Consider the following 19,772-nt stretch of genomic DNA (forward strand, 5'->3'; position numbering starts at 1 on the left):
TTTGTCTAGATTTGGAAGTTTTGGGCCAAACCAATGATAGACTTGTTTTCCACTTCCAGGAACCATCGTCTTCCCCTGTATTGCTCGCCAACCCCACACTCCCTTGTATGGGCCACAGATGCCATGCTGCAAGATTGGTTGAACCTAAACCTGTATGCCTTCCCTCCCTTCTGCATGATCAGGGAGGTTTTGAACAAGTTCCAGAGGCACAGAAATGCAACCATGACCCTCATAGCACCCTTTTGACCTTTGAGAGAGGGGTTTCTGGACCTTCTTCATCTGCTGGTGAACTTCCCAAGACTGCTTCCTGAAAAACCATCTCTTCTCAAACAACCCCACTTCAGAAGATACCAACAAGGGTTGTCCATTCTTGCTCTGACAGGATTCAGACTGTTCGTAAGCTGGTCAGAGTGAAGGAGTTTTCAAGAGGAGCTGCAGAAGCTATTGCTTTGTGCAGAAGAAGATCTAACCTCGTCTATGAGGCTAAGTAGTCAGTCTTTTGACAGTGGTGCCTCAGTCACAATATCTCATCTTCTAAGACCACTGTAACTCAGATTGCAGACTGAGGAATAGGAGAAACTTGTCTTCTTCGAGCATGAAAGACTATACGTATAGCTGTGCTTAGCTCAGTCTTTAAACATAGAGGGCTGGATCTCTATTCAAACCCCAATATCAAGGACCTGTTAAAAGTCTTGTGATGCAGCAGCAAAATGTAAAAAGGACAATTCATTGGTCTCCTGGAATGTGAATGTGGTACTAAAATGCCTGATGGGCCCATCTTTTGAGCCCATAGGACTGCTTCCCTTAGAAATTTGACTTGTAAGACCCTCGTCCTCTTTGCGTTAGCTACAGCTGAACACATCAGTGAACTTTTAAGCCATTGACAAGAAAGTGGGTTTCTCTCAAGGGGATGCTGTTTGTTCTTTCACTCTTTCTGGCAAAGAATGAGGACCTGTCCAAGCCCTGTCCTCATTCTTTCACAGTTAAGGATTTAACAGAGATCCTAGGTCAAGAGGAAGAGGAGAGAGTTCTATGTCCAGTCAGTAACCTTTGGTGTTCAGTAAGAAACCCGTCTCATCCTCTGTCGTTGAACACCGTGTTGTTCTTTCTAAAATGTTTGATTAAAGAAGCACACTTCCTGGATCCAGGAGGAACTCTTGCCAAACTTTAAAGTAGAGTGCCTGACATCAGAGTGGTGTCCAATTCATTGGCATTCAGACATAACATTTTCCTGGTCCTCTATTATCCAGTCCACTTGCTGGCACTCACACTATTTGAAGGATGCAGTAACTGCATTTAATGATTGCGCTACCCTGGTACCATTGTCGGTGGCTGGGATGGTATTGAGTGAAGAATCATAGGAAGCATTTCACTATCTTTTCACCTTGGTGTAGGGTTTTTGAGTTTTTGGAGAGCCTCGGGGTACATGGTACCTGGAGTATCCACCTATTTTAGTGGATAGGTTATGGTTTTTATCAATTTTTTTCCAGATTAGATGACAGAGTTGTCTGGTTTTTTTTATCTTGGTACTGTCCCTAGGGCAAGGGCACCTTTTGTAAAGTTTGCCAGCCATCGGCCATATCCTTTGCAGCAAAGTTTCCACCTAAGTAGAGGCGACCCATGGCTATACTGCCTCGCCACTACAGGTTAAGATGAACACCAACCTGAGGCAGTATTTACCTGCATTAGCTCTCTTATGAGGTAAGGAAACAACAAGCATTGTATTCAATGCTGGCAGATTATTTTTTTTCAAAGTCATTTTCGTGCTTTAATGGTTTGGGTAGATTTTGTCCATTTGTCCCACCTCCATTCGATGTGGGATTCAGCTGTTTAATTACTTGGGAAGTTGCATATATGAATATAATATTTTCATAAGATTAAGTTTCATATACCACCACCCTCCCCTTTCATGAGCATAAGGGCATAAATGAATTGTTTAATGACTGCTCTATTGTTCCGATGTTCCTCATAGTGGGCTGCAACTGTCACCTTGGTAAAACAATTTAGAAGTGATACCCTGAAAGTCAAATAAGTTGCCACTCAAGGGTAGATACATTAGCTATGTAATTACTTGGTAAGTATATATGAAACTTAATTTTATTATGAAAAATCATGCTGTCATTGTGCTTTTGAGATGCTACGAGATGAAGAGGTTGAATATAACAGAGGTACCAGTAGAGAATGCAGCATCTGAAAAGATTGAGAGACTTAATAAGCACATCACAGCAGGTAGTTTTGAAATTACAATTTGATTAAAGAAAGTTTGTCATTTTTGGACCTTTTTGCAGTGACTCCACCTTAGAAAACATTAAATTGTTCATACACGAAACAAACCTTCGGTCTTAGCATTAGGATTACTAGCGCCAAGCTGGAAACCGGTAGAATTAAAATTACACTTGTGAGATCCAGGGACTAATGGCATCTATACCAGGTCACGGGGCATGTATACCCAGAATGCCCACGGCTACCTGTGACCCACCAGTTATTTTCCTACCGCCTTTAAGATAAGACGTGTTACTGTCTATCTCATTTAAAGCCGGTTTTTCAGTTTGCCCGTCTTTATCATTTCAATTTTTTTAATTTTTCATTCCTTTTCTTTCTCCAAGTGTGATCAGTGTGTGGTAAGAGTGTATACGTGGTATGATGGAGAATTTTGCCTCAATATCGGGATCGTCTACCGTTTCGAAGAGGACAAAGGAAATGCCCAGGAGTCAGTGGCTTTCCATGTTTCTAGGTTCCTAACTTCACGTTGTCGACGGATCCTCATCCAACGTGTAGTAGGTGCAGGGAAAAACGTATGTACGGTTACTAATCCGTGTTCTGTTTGTCGCGGTTGGTCGGTGGAACAGTGGAAGAAGTTCTATGGGAAAAGCCAATACTCAAAAGGAAGGGGGTGACGCCATCTTTGGATGACCAAACCTTACCGGCTTCTTTTGTATCAGTAATAAACCGCTGCTCCATATGTTTCTCCACCTGCTTTTGATTTGTCTCATACCCTTCGGTTTCTCCTAGCGGTTCTGTATCGGAAACGTCAGGAGGGGCCTTGGGTAATCTTATGAATAATTTGCACTCTCCTTTGTTCCCAGCAAGTAGAGGGGGAGATCTGCCATCTTTGTTCCAGGCTCCTGGTACTCAAGCGCATAGGTTAGATGGTACGTGGTCAGCGCTAAGCCTACCAGGCGTACCAACCTTGGATGGTCTGCTTGCGCATTATATGAGTCACGGTTCCAGCAGGGTCCGGCAGCGCTGAATGTTCTCATCCCCGGGCTTGCAATTTATTTTATGGGAATTAATGCCGCGGCTTCACCATCCCACTCAGTATTTACAGCGATGCAGAACGTGGGAGGTAGTTTGGCAGCAAACGTGCGGTTGCCAGCAGAAACCTCTCAGTCTCTCCCTACGAGAGGGATGACGTCACAACATACGTCACACTCCGATATGGCAGGCGTGATGACGTCACAGACCGATTCTCGGCCTTTTTGCTGCACCCAGACGCTAATACGCCTTCTGACCCGTCAATGCAAACTGTAATGCAGAAATTACAGGATATAGAGAAGAGAATGAATAAGAGACAAAAAAAAAGTGTGATTCGCCTTCTTCGTCTTCTTCCTCTTGTTCGGCGTCATCGCTAAGTCCGATAACGTCACGGGAGCGCCAGTTCCAAGCGTTGGAGGAGGATTCGGGAGTTCCTGGCGGATCCTCGGGCTAGAGGAGAAGAATCAATTCTTCCTCATTTTCGGACCAAAGACTGTCATTTCCAAGTCAGCAAGAAGGTCGGAAAGTCAGTGGCTATTAAGCACAAGGTTGGCAGAAACGAAGCCGTTCGCAAGAATCCGAACAAGCGAGAGAGGTGACGGCCGGCGAGCTAGCGGCCGAGGCGAGTTGCCAGTTCGGATCGCAAAAAAAACTGCGATACCTCTGGTAATCGACGTTGGCGGCGAAAGGTGCAGCAGAGGATGGAATGCAGGTCCCAGTTTCGCCCGTAAGGCTGTTCAAAATACGTACGAAGACGATAAGGCTCCTATTAAAAGTACGAAAAAATAGAGAGTTGGCAACCTCGGCGATACGTTCGTGGAAGGCAGTGTCCGTCTGGATAGAAGGTCGAGGCTGGGCTCGCCGACGCTCGAAAACGATGCCAATACTAATAGAGACGAACTTATCTCTGTCCTTAAGGGAGCCTTCATCTTGGTAGATCTAGACCAAGATTTCTCGCTCTAGATCCATGAGCAGGGCAAAGAAGCTGAGACGTTCTCGTTCCCCTGCTGACTATCCGGGATCGAGCCAACAGCGGCTAGCAAAGATCAAAGAGACCGCGGCCGTAGGGGCAGGCGGCCGTGGAATTCCGGGCCGTCTGTCAGAAGATAGAGGCGAGACAACATCGCTTGTGACGGAGAATGGTACACTAGAGCCGGAGGAAGGAGAAAACCAAGAGTTTCTGGCCTCGTATGCAGAGGTGATTGATTTGATTCGTCAATTCAATAGCCTTTCGGAAGACAGAAACACCGGCCAGTATGCTTCCTCCTGGAATTGACATGGCATTTGGACTAAAGAGGGATACCAAGGTGTCGTATGAATTGCCTTGTTCGAGTCATGCGGAATCGGTCTTGCAACACGTAAACGCAAAGATTGCAGGGAGGGATAATTCCTTAAGATCTAATAGATCATTTAAATTTATTCCCCCTCCAATGATAAAGCAAAGGAAATATTATACGACACCGAAGGTCCCTTTGCTGTCTAGACAAATTGAACCCTAATGTTGTAAGTTAAGGCCTGGATTAACCTTGGATCAGGTTAAAATGGAGTGCCCTTCGATGACGTACCAAGAGGCTGCTACGTTAGAAGCAAACAGCTTCTTCTGTCTTTCAGGCTGCTTCTTGGTTAGACCTTTGGTCAACAGCAGTGGCGAAAATTGCATCCTCGGAAGCAACAAGGAAAGTAGTGGATGAACCATTGTTCATTAGATTACTACAGTCAGGTTCCAAGGCGATTGCGTACCTGACAAACGTAAGTGCCAATGTTTGGGCAAATATCCTGCTAATGCAGCATTGGCTAGACTAAGCCGCAATGTGGATTTGGATTCCCTGTTAGCAATGAGGAATGGGGATATCTTGGAATCGCAACTGCTGTTGCCAGAGGTCATACTGGAAGAGGCGATAGATAGAAGAAGGATGGACACTAACGATAGGTTGGTGCAACAGGCAGTTAGGAAAACGTCTAACAGTCAAACTACTCTGGAGGGAAGACAACAGCAGATGTCTCGAAAGAAGACAGTGAGACATAGCATCCCTAAGAGAGTCACAAGACCCTCCTCCCCAAAGAGGATAACTCATCGGCCCTTTCACAATAGAAACAACAGAGGAAGGGGCAATAGGGGAAGAGGGAGAGGCTCAAGAAGATAGGATGGGCGCCTCCCATCACTCCGGCCACACCAGGGTGGGGAGTTGCCCTGGCAAATCACTGGAAGGTGTGGCAGGAACTAGGGGCAGAGCAGTGGGTGGTGGATGTTCTCAGGATTGGGTATTTGATTGACCCGTTCGACCGGGTAACCCCGCCCCTGACAGATCAACCATTACCCCACGTCACTTATGCCCACAAATCTCAGAAGGCCACTATTCTGCAGGACAAAGTGAAGAAGATTGATGGAAAAAGGAGCTGTGCAACAAGTATGCAGTCCGACAAAAGGCTTCTACAGCAGGATTTTCCTGGTACCCAAAGCCAACGGGGAGTGGAGGACAGTAATAGACCTGTCAACGCTGAATCTGTTTCAAGATGGAAACTCCGAAAACGGTTCTACAAGCAGTCAGAATCGGAGACTTTATGCTGACAGTCGATCTAAAGGACGCATACTTTCAGATACCAGTCCATCAGTCTTCAAGGAAATTTCTCCGCTTCAGTCTTGCAGGGAAAGCTATCGAATTCAAGGTCCTGTGCTTCGGATTGACAACGTCTCCTCAAGTTTTTTACAAGAGTGTTCACCCTCGTGTCGGCTGTGGGCGCATACTCAGGGGATCAGGCTAATAAGATATCTGGACGATTGGCTGGTGATAGCAAAGTCCAGGGAGAAATTACTCAGGGACAGGGTGGCCCTCCTGCAGCTTTGTCACAGCCTAGGTATTGTGGTGAATCAGCAGAAGTCGCAGTTGGATCCAAGTCAACGTTTGGAATATCTGGGAATGGTGATATACAACAACACAAGCCAAAGTATTCCCGACAGACCAAAGAGTAGAGAAATGCAAACAAGTGGTGAATGCCTGTTTGGGAGAGCAGACACAGCCAGTAAGACAGTGGCAGGTGGTGCTGGGAATCCTAACCTCCCTGGAGAAGCTAGTACCACAAGGAAGGCTACACCTTCGGTCCCTACAATGGAGGATGAAGGAGTTTTGGTCACCAACAGTAGATCACCCGTACGAGGAAATTCCCTTGTCAGCAGAAGTGAGGAAAGACTTGCTGTGGTGGGTGAACGACGACAATCTGACAGTGGGTGTCCCCCTTCAACAATCCTCCCCAGTCCTCTTGCTGTTCTCGGATGCGTTCACCTAGAAGGCTGGGGAGCCCATATGGAGGAGTTGATGGTGTCAGCAAAATGGAGTTGCAAGGACAGAGAACTCCATATAAACGTGCTGGAGTTGAAAGCAGCTTTTCTGGCTCTACAGGAATTCAGGGAGAGAGTAAAGGGACACTCAGTGGTATTGATGTCAGACAACACCACAGTAGTAGCTTATATAAACAAGCAAGGAGGCCTAGTTTCTCGGCAGTTACATGTGATGACAGTTCAACTTCACCAGTGGGCTATAAAGAACCTGGCAGACATCAAGGCCAGGTATATTCCGGGAAAAAGAAACATAGTGGCCGACAAGTTGAGCCGCAGGGATCAGATCTGGGAACGGGGTGGTCCCTACACCAACAGGTAGTGGACAGGATGCTCATGTTGTGGGAAGGACCGATCATAGACCTATTCGCAACCAGGTACAACAAAAAGTTGGAAGTGTATTGTTCAGTAGTCCCGGACGCAGAGGCAGTAGCAGAAGATGCGCTACAACACCCCTGGGACAATCTGGAAGTGTAGCATTTCCTCCATTTTGTCTAATCCGTCAGGTTCTGAACAGGGTAATGCGGATCTCAGAACCTCAAGATGACCTGGTAGCCCGTGGCCGAAAGCAGAGTGTTTCCAGACCTACTGGAACTCCTAGTAGATGTGCCAAGAGAAGTTACCTCCATGGAGCAACCTTCTGTGTCAGCCTCACGTGGAGAGGTACCACCAGTCGGTGAAGTCCCTATCGCTTCACGGGTGGAGACGGTCAAGTATCTCCTCCGAGCGCGAGGGTTTTCGCAGAAAGCAGCAACTCAGATGGCAGGTAATATCAGAAAATCATCTGCGACAGTATACCAAGGAAAGTGGTCAGCATACTGTGATTGGTGTCGTAGAGGGGAACGTGTCTCCCACTCGGGTACCACTATTCAGCAGTTAGCAGACTTTCTGATATATCTCAGAACAGAAAAACATATGTCTGTATCTGCAGTGAAGGGGTACAGGGCGGCTCTAGCCTCAGTCCTTACGAAGAAAGGAGTGGACATGTCGTCTTCATGGGAGTTGGCCATGCTGATGAGGAGCTTTGAACAGTCATGCCCACAAAGGAGCTAAAAGCCCAGATTGGGATCTGACCAAGGTACTGAGTAGTCTGACAAAACCCCCCTACGAACCACTAAGGCAGTCCACGGATAGGAGCCTGACCCTGAAGACAGTCTTCTTATTGGCCCTGGCTTCAAACCAAAAGGGTGGGGGAGCTAACATGGCCTCTCATATCTCATAAAGCACTCGAGAGGTTGGAGATCAATGGTATTTGAGTTTGTCAGAATTCGTGGCCAAGACCCAAAATCCAACAATAGTAGACGGCAGATTCGACTCCTTTACCATACCTTCCTTGGCAGACTTTGTAGACAACGACAAAGCTGAGATGCTCCTGTGCCCCGTCAGGGCACTAAGGGAGTACTTAAAGAGAACAAGGCACCTCAGGCCGGGGTGCCAGAGGTTGTTCGTAAGCACAGGACGGAACAAGAAGGAAGTGTCCAAGAATACAATATCGTTTTGGCTAAGGGAGACGATCAGAGATGCTTATACGGCAGAAGACAGAGGGTCAGATAGCCAGGTGGGAGCTAGAGCTCATGACATCAGGGGTGTGAGTGCTTCCCTGGCATTTAAGAAGAACATGTCTGTGGATAAAATTCTGAAAGCTGGTGTGTGGAAACGCCAATCAACTTTCACCTCATTTTATTTGAAAGATGTTGCCCCATAGATCCTTGGACACCTTTTCCTTGGGTCCAGTGGTGGCGGCCCAACAAGTGATATAGTTCATCCAGTGCCCCACCTGGCGGGTCAGTTTTGCGTCTAGTCTAAGATGAAGGTATGAAAGTAGAATGAATGGGATGACTGGTCTTTTTTCTTTACTACTTTCTTCCTACTCCTTTAACTACGGGCAATATGAAGGAGAGTACCGTCATGTGCTGGAACGGACTAGATGCAGGTGAGATGGTCAGCCATACTGTGAAGCTATCTTAGCTGATGATATACTTTTCAGTAGCAACATACCCCTCTGGATAATAGGGAAAAGAGGGGTGAAGGTGGATCCAGTATTGCAAGGGACAAGAGTAAACAGTAGAATGGTATCTACACCCAGTGGGAGAAAACCAATAGATCCGCTTATATCTTTGGTCCTAGGTTCATTGTCCATTCTCTTAGAATTTCCCTATATATTCGGAAATGGATAAGGTGGCAAACTCCCAGTCAGTTGTAGAGACCTACCTCCCTCCAATAGTAAGTCTATCCTAATGTTAAGACCGAAGGTTTGTTTCGTGTATGAACAAATACCAAATTTGTAACTAATTTGTATTTTTCATAACTAACAAACCTGAGGTCTTAACAGTTAAAGGCCCACCTCGAACCACCCCTCTAGCAGTCTAAACTGGGTTAGAAATATAACTGGTGGGTCACAGGTAGCCGTGGGCATTCTGGGTATACATGCCCCGTGACCTGGTATAGATGCCATTAGTCCCTGGATCTCACAAGTGTAATTTTAATTCTACCGGTTTCCAGCTTGGCGCTAGTAAATCCTAATGTTAAGACCTCAGGTTTGTTAGTTATGAAAAATACAAATTTGGTATATTTGGGATTTTCGAAGCATTGATATTTATTAAGGACTATTTGTATTGGTTTCGTAGGCCTAGAAAGGCCCTTTTTCCATATTAATTTCATCCATGTAAAGCAGTTAGAATAGGAGGATGATCCACTGTATATATTAAAATAAAGGATGAAAAATTAAAAGCTTTGAGAAATATATTTTTTTTTTACTATATTTTGGACTAAAATTGATACAGTACTAGAAATATTTGGCAGTCTTCACCCTCCACTAGCTTTGATCTGTGCCCTTTAATTTGCTTTACATTTCACCACATTTAAGAATAGATCCTTTTGTTAAACAATTGAGAAGCTGACTATGACACAGTTTGCGGTTAGTGGTTGTCATTTTTGTTATCTCTCAGTACAAAGGAATGGAATGTATTTTTTGCCAAGGTTCACTTTATTTTACTATTTAGAATGAATTAATTTTATAAGTGTTGGGTTTTGGTAAGTGCAAAGAATACAGTACGTATTTTGTTTTATTTTTTATGGTATACCAAGAATAATTTTTTAATGTAAATCCATCGATATTATGCAGCTTGAAGTTCATGAAGTGCACAATATATTTTTTTTTCTTTTTACAGAAACGTTAGCAATGAAAGGCCTTATCTTGAATTGTCTTGGGCGCAAAGAAGATGCATATAATTTTGTACGCCAAGGCTTACGCAACAATCTGAAGAGTCACGTTTGTTGGCATGTGTTTGGTCTTTTACAGCGTTCTGACAAAAAATATGATGAAGCCATCAAATGTTACCGAAATGCCCTTAAGTGGGACAAAGACAATTTACAGATCCTTCGAGATCTGTCTTTACTTCAGATTCAAATGAGAGATCTGGAAGGTTATAAGGTGAGGATCAAGTGAATGCCATAAGCACTTGCAAAATATCATTGTGGTTTGCAAAATACAGTAATGACCTAAGATGTTTTTGTATTAATTCCCTTGTTATGTATTATGTGGAGTGAGTACTTTAAATCAAATAAATTACTTGCTACCAAAAATTTAGCAAAACCCTTCACAGTTAGCAAAAAAAAAAAAAATGGTTTGCGTTGCAGCTCATTGATAAGGCTATATGCTGCATATATATTGTTTATGGACCTTGCCTGTTACTTATTCTCTGGTACATTCCTTTTGATTTTATATATTTTAAGTCTGTCTTTATTGCAGGACACGCGGTACAAACTATTTTGAATTACGCCACCAAGCCCGAGCATCATGGATTGGTTATGCCATGTCTTTCCATTTACTCAAGGACTATGATACAGCATTAAGGATATTAGAAGAGTTTAGAAAAACTATTCAGGTTGGTTTGTATTTTGTATAATTGTGCTTTCATGCATTAACCACGTGAGTTATTACTACCTGTTAGTGTTGCACAAGAACGGGTTGTCATGGTTGAGCCATTATTTTTCTCGTCCCTGTTTTCAGCTAGTATTAGTAGTACGTATTGTGATAATAGGTATAATAAAATTTATTTAATATGGGGAAGAAATGGAATTAGCACAAATATTGTTGAGCATTGAAAGTTGTCATAGGTTTCTAATGGAACATTCAACATGGTTTTTATAGGCTTGAAAATTCTTTAGGTAGTACTGTCATTAGTGCACCTCACATGGTGCGCTGTAGGCATAACTTAGGTTCTTTGCAGCGTCCCTTCAGCCCCTACCCTCATCCCCTTTCATTCTTTTTACTGTACCTCCTTTCATATTCTCTTTCTTCCATCTTACTATCCACCCTTTTCTAAAAATGGTTGATAGTGCAACTGTGAGGTTTTCTTCCTGTTCTTTAAAACCTCCCAGTTACCTCTCGGTGCTAAGTGACTGCATAGGTCCCACCACTTTGCTTTTAGCCTACATTTTACATAGCATTGCATCCATTCCATATTATACAGGACACTGCTGTACATCAATTTTGTATTTTGCAAGGATGCATTTGGATAATGTGTTTTATTTTGTCATGATCTTTCATCCACACACCAAAATTGGAGTCACCAGCATGTATAGTTTAGGAATTCCCCCTCACCCAAAAATTGGAGTAATATCAGTTTCATACAAATAATATCTGAACCGGTAAAGATAAATCGTAGATTCTTTTTCTTGCATAATCTTTACAATAAACAAATTGTAGTTGCTATATTGTCATTTTGTTGTTGCCAGCCTAGAGAAATTAACTTACTTGACAGCTGTGTAGATTGTAGAAAAATTATGTTTATGCATATTTTTTTTAGATTTCAGTCGATGATCAAGTATAACATGAAATTTGCCCTTGAAACTAAAAATTTAGGTCTTGCCTATGGTTAGACAGCCTACTCGGTGTTTGGTTTACCTTTTTTACTCTTATTGAATTAAATGATATTTCATTCCATTAAGCATATTCTGTTCCTCATTCTGTTTTTCTTAGATTAAGTGTGAGTTCCATCACTCAATGTAAGCAGCATTCTGTTGAGGAAGCTTTGTAAATCTTGTGGTGTTTTGCTTATTAAAAGAGCATCATCTACCTATTCTAAGTGTCAAGTTTATATCATTATTTCATTCTAAATTTCTTCCATCTTTTACCTTATTTCCCATTATAGGAATAGTAAAAAGCAAACATGAAATTACATTCCCATGGAGTGCTCTTCTTTTTATTGCAAGTTTTTCTATTGTTGAGAAATTTTTTTTGTAGAAACTCCATTGCAGTGTTACCCTCTAATATTGTTTAGGCACTGAGATTGTTGGGACTGAAAATATTCACTAGTTATATTATAGTACTAATATATGCCTTTTCCCCTCAGAAAACTACGTACGATTATGAATACAGTGAATTACTTCTGTATCAAAATCTTGTAATACGGGAAAGTGCCAATTTACAGGAAGCCTTGAAACACCTCAATACCTATGAACGCAAGAAATTATTTGTGATAAAGGTCACTACTTCCAGGAATTAAAGAGGTATGTTGTCTGGGTTGGAGCCTTTAGCAAAAGGGGTTATTTGACTGATGTAATTTTTAAACATGATAATGGTGTATTTATTACATTTGTGATGTGGAAAATAGCATTTTCCAGAGGAATATGATAGGGAAAGTTTGAAGATTTGAATTTGTTCCTACAAAATATGCACCTTTGTTTTTTATACAGGAGTATTCCAAGGCTCCTGCAGGAATCAGTCTTTGAAAATTGTATAATTGATTAATGGCAGAATGGTGAGGGGTAGGGGTTGCCCTCAAACTCGCTGATTATGCAACTCACTTTTTCTTCAACCACTGTAGAGAGAGAAAACACTGCAGCTTTGGCACTAATTATTTATGTTGTTGAGAGCTTTGTGACATTGAATTAATCTTTAGTTAGCTGTGGCTTTGGCTTGTTTTTTGGAATGTTCTTTAGGTTTTCGTTGTATTGTGGTTGCAGTTTTATGGACAGCTCTTCAGCAGTTTCTGAGCAGGTACATTGTCACTGTTCCTGTGATTGTAGATCCTCATTCTTTATGCTCTTTTTGCAGTGGGCAAACTGTAATGCTGAGCTGACTTGTGAGAAACTCTCCTACTCTTCCAATGTGGTTTGTTCCTGCTTGTTCTGTCTAGGTTTCCCAGTCTATGGGGGTAAACTTAGTGGACTTAGGCCAAAAAAAGTCTCATCTCTTGCCTTCCATTTTTGGTGGGAGACAAGTGACAGGTTGGTGTACCTCCCCAGTACAAACTTAATCATACACCAATGCCCAATACAGTAAACCCCCTGGATTCGCGGACTCACTGATATGTGGATTTATCTATGGAATGTATCGTCACTACCAAGTCGAAGTGGCGCAACTGTTTTTTCACCTTTTCAGGAGAGCCATCTAGAGTTTTTGAGCAAATGTTACTGTTAACTGCTTGTTTAATTCTATAGGTATTAAAAATAAATTTGGTACAGAGTTTCTCAAAAGAATGTAGTTTGTCTTGAGTGTAATATAATTTTAAAAATTCTGTTCCTTCTTATGCTTGGGGGGGTTTGGTGTAGAAATAGATACGCCCTTTCATCTTTTTATGAACAGTTTTTCAATTTCAAAACACTTAAGTTACGTCTTAGTTGTATCCTTTAATTCTGTTAAGGGAAGGATCTGAATTTACTGAATACATTTGTTATGCAAAAGATATGATTCTTTTTCTTATTGAGAATCTTCTGTTCATCTCTACCTGTCATGAGTAGTGGGATGCCTGTTATGTCATTGGGTAACGTAAAGGTGACAGGGAGCAGAGACCTGGGTAGTTGTGCCCCAAACTACCATTCATGAGTAAACACATCTCATGAGCCAAGCCTGTCCCCTACTTGTTTACCTTCATCACCCAAGGTACTGACCTCATCAGTGGAATTAAGGGGGTTTTATTGGGGAAGAATGTGCTGCAAGTTGTAGACTAGTCTCTGGGCTCCTCGGGTCAAATTTTACTTGTATAGAAGTTGTTGGGTGTCTGGAGGCGGGTTAAAGCCTGTCATCAGTGAACAAGTTTGCCTATTAAACTTGAAGCCAGCTGGAAACTACATTCCATGTTGGCCTCCATGAGAGAGGGTGACATCATACTTTACATAGATTTGAAAGATGTCTTTTGGAATACTGTACCTACCCACCAAGCCTTCAGGAAGTATTGCTTTGTGTCAAAGGGACTGTTTACCAGTAGAATTGTATCTTGGACTGGGCAAGGACCTTCAGATGTTCATATGAGCATTCACCCTTGTTTCTGCAAGTGCCCGTTTGCACAGGATATTGTTTTGTGCTATCTCAACAGTTGGTTCAGTCCTGGCATTGTTGGGGTTGCACAGTTAGTTTGTAACTGATATTTTGCCTAAAGCACCCTGATAGTCTGCAGCAGTGAGACTTTTTTTCCCAAGGACTCTCATGTCAGCAGGCTTCCTTAAGTAACAGACCATCTGTTTCAGCAGTAACAGCCAAATTGGTTTGGCTGGTCATTCTTAGTTTCCTGTCATCCTAGGAGAAGTCAATATCTTATGGGTGACTCCACCTGCACTTGCTTTGGTTGTGCCTGAAGTTACACTGGATGGCTGCTAATCTCCCTGTCTCTCTGGCAAGATAGAAAAAATAATCTTATTAGCTAAATGGCAAGAACCCCCATATGATAGTTTGCATAATCCACCCCTTGCCAAGGACGCTTCTGTTCTTGAATTAAGTTGTTGGAAGGAGTGGGACCTGGATGTGGAGGACAGTGGTGTTTTCAAAATGCAAGCACCCTGAGAATGGGTGATTGACCATACAGTGATGTTGATGAACAGTTTTGTGTTGTACTGTCAAATGTCAAGAAGCCCTGGGGGTGAAGGAGTCCACCGGAGTGATGATTTATTCTCCACTGTTATTGTCAAGGCAGGTGCATGAGTGAGGGGTTACCAATTCACCCAGCTCTGTGTCCAGTACATCCAAGGCAGACAATTCTGTTATTGGGGCCAGGTCATGGAGGAAGAATGGTCCATCTGTCCACACATGGCTTGAAGGTGGTTGTGTTGGAGGTGCATTCGAGCCTTCCCACTCTTTAGTTGAGTAATTATTCAGGTAGTGATCTCCCCAGAACTTATTGACCTCACTGGTAGCGTGAATGATCGATACTTTTGTTGTTAGTGTTGTGGCAGGGGTGTTCAATCAGAGACAGCTACAACCTTATATCCTATTACAGAATTTCTGGTAAATTTCTTCAAAGCGAGCTCCTCTCAGTCTCACAGTTAACCTATTGCACAACCTCACACGATTTGGCCTTTTTGACCTGGTTAGAGTTGTCCATACTCAAAAGATGCTATGAACAGACTTTCCCACCATGCAAACTGGGCCCCTGGAATGAAAAGTGACTAACTTGTCTTTTTAGTCTAACTGGTTGCCATTCAAAACCCCTAAGGGAAACTCGAGAGAGAAAATCTTAAACTCTGGACCGTCTCCCTGCTACCCTTAATGTTGGCAAAGAAGGTGGGTTAGCTGTGTGGTCAGTCGTGTGTTCTTCGTTATAAAAGCTCAGGGATCCCTCTGTGTATCATGTATCCCTGTGTTTGCTACTTTTTTTTTTTTATTTATTAATTTTTTCTATTTTTATTTATTTTTTCAGCACAGGCAGACACAAGAAGGCCTTATGAAATGATCAAACAGTCATTGGTTTGGCAAAACGACCTTTCAATCCTGGCAAAAGGTCACAAAGTTAGGCCCATTGTGCCAGCATTAGTTCTAGTACCTATGGTGACTATTCAACTCTGCACACGTAGCAACCGTAGCTTTTCATTGATAGAAAAACACTTGGTATGGTTAGCATAAGGCTAGAGTAAATGGATGAATGACCTGCATATCTTGTCACCTTCCTCTTCTTCAAAGACCACAGTGTCAAGGGATGTGTATATAAGCATGATGAGGGTCATGGAGCTGGTTAATTCTCAACAGAGTATCCTGTCTTAAGGGGGCCGGCCGCCAATGCCCTTTTTTAAGGACAGGACTTTGATATTCATACCACTTAATAAGGTGACTTGGGACATCTCCAAACCGCATATGATTTTCGCCTCTGACCTTCGGTTTTGTGACGCCAGGGCGATTTATCCCGAAAATAACCATTTTTCAAATTCTATCTCCTCCCTTGATATTTAATATTAAGACCTGGGATTACTACCATATATAGACCTGATGTAGACCTCCAATCGAATGGAGAGTTTTTTTTCTAAAAGTCATTTTTTTTGCTAGATTTGAATTTTTCAATATGGTAAAAAAATAAACCCTATAAATCAGGAGAAAAAAAATTTATAAAAAAAATACGAAACAAAAATTGGAAAAAAGGGCTCTATTTGATTGTTCTATGCTGTCTTTCTGAGTTATATACCAAATTCCAATGTTATAGCTTTAAAACTAAGTGAGAAGATAGATTTTGAAGGTCAATAAGTATAGTTTTGAGATACGGGCGTTCAAAGTTTTCCTTCGTATTTCTATAAAGACAATGTTAATAAATAATGATTATTATGAATGTATATTTCTTTTTTGTGTATTAATAAACCAAAACTATTTTATTTATCATAATTTAATCATAAATGATGATCCCTTTGCTCATATATCGCAGCCTGGGGCACTCCTTCCTACGCAATTCTCTCTCCCCCCTTCACTAACTCGGCTTATTACAGCGAATTTTCTTCTTCTGTATGTTTAGAGCGATGTTTTCCTTGTATTTTCCTCTTTGGCATGATGAAATTCTTGCCCGAAACAAAGATAAACAAACGTAAAAATGGAAGAGAATGTCAAGAGGTGAAACTCGAAGGCGTACTCTTTTTTTTACAAAGACAATTTAATAAATCATGATTATTATGAATTTCATATTCCATTATGGGTATTGAAAAACGAAAACTTTGTTATTTATCATAAATGAAGATCTCTTTGCTCAAAGATTGTAGCCTTGGGCATAGTGTGACGTGTGCTGTCAAGCAAGACGGGGGCGTTACTAAGCAACCCTCCCCTCTCTCTTCACTAACTACGCATATATTATGATATTCTGTAATAATACCTGAGCGATTTTTCTTCGTCTGTATGTTAGCGAGATGTTTTCCTTGTCTTTTCCTCATTAGCATGATGAAATTCTTGCCGAAACATACATAAACATATGTAAAAGCGGGCGAATGGCAGAGGTGAAATGGAACGTGTAGACTACTTGAAGTCTGTGATCGCACTAAATCAGGACTGGACTTGGTACTGAGCCTGAAGTCTCCTTCTTGCCTCGGGGAATGTCTACAGATGCCATTTCTCCCAATTTCTTTGACAATAATTATCAAAATTTACGATAATAGAAGAAATATTGCATTTTCTTGTACGGATCAATGTTTTAGGCTTATTGAGTTACGATAACTAATTACCCTGTAACTACGAAAGTAAGAGGAATTTTGACGAAATATTTCGTATACGTATTCTCAATTGCCATATGAAGCTCCATGAATTTTTTCATGACTTTGCATTTTTCGCCCTATACCACCATATATAGGGGTTCCGGCCGGCCCCCTTAAGGTTTAGGCCAGATGAACTCCTTCACTTACCATATAACAGTGAGTGTAAGCAGATCATTATTTTCTTCGCTCATTTAATATTTTGACTCCATTTTCCTACATCTCTCTTCTGCTTAGTGAGAGGTGGGTTGTACAGGTCCCTATCAGACCTGGCATCCTATGCCAAACTAGTCTCTCTCTCTCTCTCTCTCTCTCTCTCTCTCTCTCTCTCTCTCTCTCTCTCTCTCTCTCTCTCTCTCTCTTCCACCTGAGGTTTGTGTTTTATAGTAACAAATGAATTATTGTCATTTTTATATTTGTAATTTACAAACCTCAAGTCTTCCATCATTAATCCACCTCAGACCAGAGCTGCATTGTCCCTGGTGCCAAAGAAAAATGTGAGAATAGGCAGCAATGTGAGAGCCCCTTTTGCTCCCAACCTGTTTGGCTGTAATTAACTGTTGTTAACTGTCTTCTGAAACTTACTACAGCTGATGCCCTGCAGTATTTCCATACAAAAAACATACAAAAACCCTTAGGTTTGTATATATAGGAACTTTGCAACATCAGCATTTGTTAGAACTTTGCAACATCAGAATTTGTTATATTATCGTGTTGAGAAAACTCTGCAGGAGCAAAACAACTGAAAAAGCATTAAATTAATGTTCAAGTAGTCTGAGGTGTTTAGAATAAAGGAGGCAACTTATTTACTTAATTGGTAATTTTGTAAGGCATCCCTTGTGGTGGTGATTTTTTTAAAATTAACCAGGTCTGTCATTGGAAGTCAGTCAATGATAGTACATACCTCATATCTATCTACTACATCTTTAAATGATCTATTTTCAATTTGAAGTTTGTTTTCCTTTTAAAACATGTCTTGTATAATCATACTTTGTATTATTAGTGTGCCTACTTTTAATTTTATTATAATCAAAGTAGCTTGAGTTGCTTGAGGAACAGATTATTTTGCTAAATATGGACTATTTCTCATTACAGTGTATTCATATCAGTTATAAGTACTTATTAGTACGGTGTTAATTTTTGGCTTTCATAAGCCAGGGTGATGAAGTATGGGTTTTTGTTTATAGTTGTGAAAGAGGCACATTTGAAACATTTCCATTGCAGACATGTATTATTGTTTCTGCTCCTAATTCTTCATGGTATTATCCCTTTTAAATAGCTGTAATCCTAATTGTAAGATGTGATTTAATTTTCAGGTGAATTATTGGTGAAATTAGATAGAAAAGATGAAGCTTCAGAAGTTTATAGAGGTTTGATAAAGCGTAATCCGGAAAACCGTAACTACTACCTCAATTTAGAAGAATCCCTTGGCCTATCCACAGTTGAAGAAAGATTAAAATTATATGAAGAGCTCAAAGAGAAGTAAGTGCTGTTTAATGGATGCATCTCTATAGCCTTGTGGTTTGCAGTGTTGCATTTACACACAAGTAGTTTCTTTTTGTGAAAGTCAAGCAAGATAATGTGTGCTTATATGTTTTGAATATATCTGGCCGATGCCTTAAAGCTTGTTTTGCATCATAACAAATCCATATTTCATGTGTAGCCCTCTTTCAAGTCTGCAACTTTCTGGAAAGAATAGTAAAGCAAGGCTAGTGTGCCATGGACACCTAAACCCTCCGTTACCCATCAGTCGCCTGCTTCACTTCTTAGCTGGCTTACCAAGCTGGTACTAGCTAGTTAGTGTTCCAGATGTATTTTCTGTCATACAAGGTTGTCTAATTTCATTAACATTCTTTTAACTTTTTGAGTGTAATAACTTTCAGTTCATTTACTTTCATTAGTTTAGAATTTTTAGAATTTGTAGTGCTTTATATTGTAATATTCAGGTATTTACCACTGTTGGTTTCAGTCTCGAGTTTCTAGCTGTCCATTGTAAGAAATTTTGTTTTCTCTTGGGAAGTTAACATCCTGCAACATTCAGTGATCAGTCTTGCATCTTTTGCTTCCAGTTGTTGCATTTTTTATTAAGTAAAATTTAGTGATTGCAACTTCAAAGTAATGGTTAATTTCATGTTAGCACTGTTGTTACCCTCGACTTATTTATTTATTTATTTATTTATTTTTTATATTTATTTATTTTTTTTTTTTTTGGGTAGGTGTAAGGGCTTGTAGTACAAAGAATGTTTAAGTGTTTTTCATATTTCAGTAACTTTTTTGTTATCTGGTTGTTACTGACCCATCGTTAATGATTCATTTTCACTACTTCAGTTTCAAAAGCTTTAAGAATAATTTTGTTTTTTATCATTCCCAAGTATGGATGAATAAGGGGTGCAGTCAGGAAGGGGATATGTCAGTAAAATACTGCCATGGCAAATTGTGAAATGGAACGTTCAGTGAGTCTTAGAAACATCTATGAAAGGCTCGTTAAAAACAGTGAACCCCACTAGGGATCAAGCTGAGAAGTAATATTATATTAACATGATTGTAGGGTACTGATAAATGAAGTCACTTGGATATGCTTGGCAGTGTTCACTTATAGATGGGCTTGGTCTGGTAATTGCTGATGGACCCTCTACTTTTAAAAGAGATGACAATGGGTTCTTTATTTATTTATTTATTTTTTTTTTTATTTTTTTTGTGCTCCTTTACAGACCCTCTATAAACCAAGGTTGTTCATACACGA

The 19,772-nt window shown here is 41.1% G+C and overlaps 1 protein-coding gene across 1 annotated transcript in view; it reads left to right on the forward strand.

Annotated features, from left to right (window-relative positions):
* Window positions 1-19,772, forward strand: part of LOC135213709 (N-alpha-acetyltransferase 15, NatA auxiliary subunit-like) — a 123,079-nt gene that overhangs the window by 58,926 nt on the left and 44,381 nt on the right. Inside the window, 5 exon segments of the mRNA XM_064247816.1 lie at window positions 9,760-10,022; window positions 10,341-10,358; window positions 10,360-10,476; window positions 11,947-12,103; window positions 18,346-18,511. Coding sequence (XP_064103886.1) covers window positions 9,760-10,022; window positions 10,341-10,358; window positions 10,360-10,476; window positions 11,947-12,103; window positions 18,346-18,511 — 721 coding nt within the window.

Source organism: Macrobrachium nipponense, chromosome 43 (assembly GCF_015104395.2).
Source record: "Macrobrachium nipponense isolate FS-2020 chromosome 43, ASM1510439v2, whole genome shotgun sequence".
Classification (NCBI taxonomy): domain Eukaryota; kingdom Metazoa; phylum Arthropoda; class Malacostraca; order Decapoda; family Palaemonidae; genus Macrobrachium; species Macrobrachium nipponense.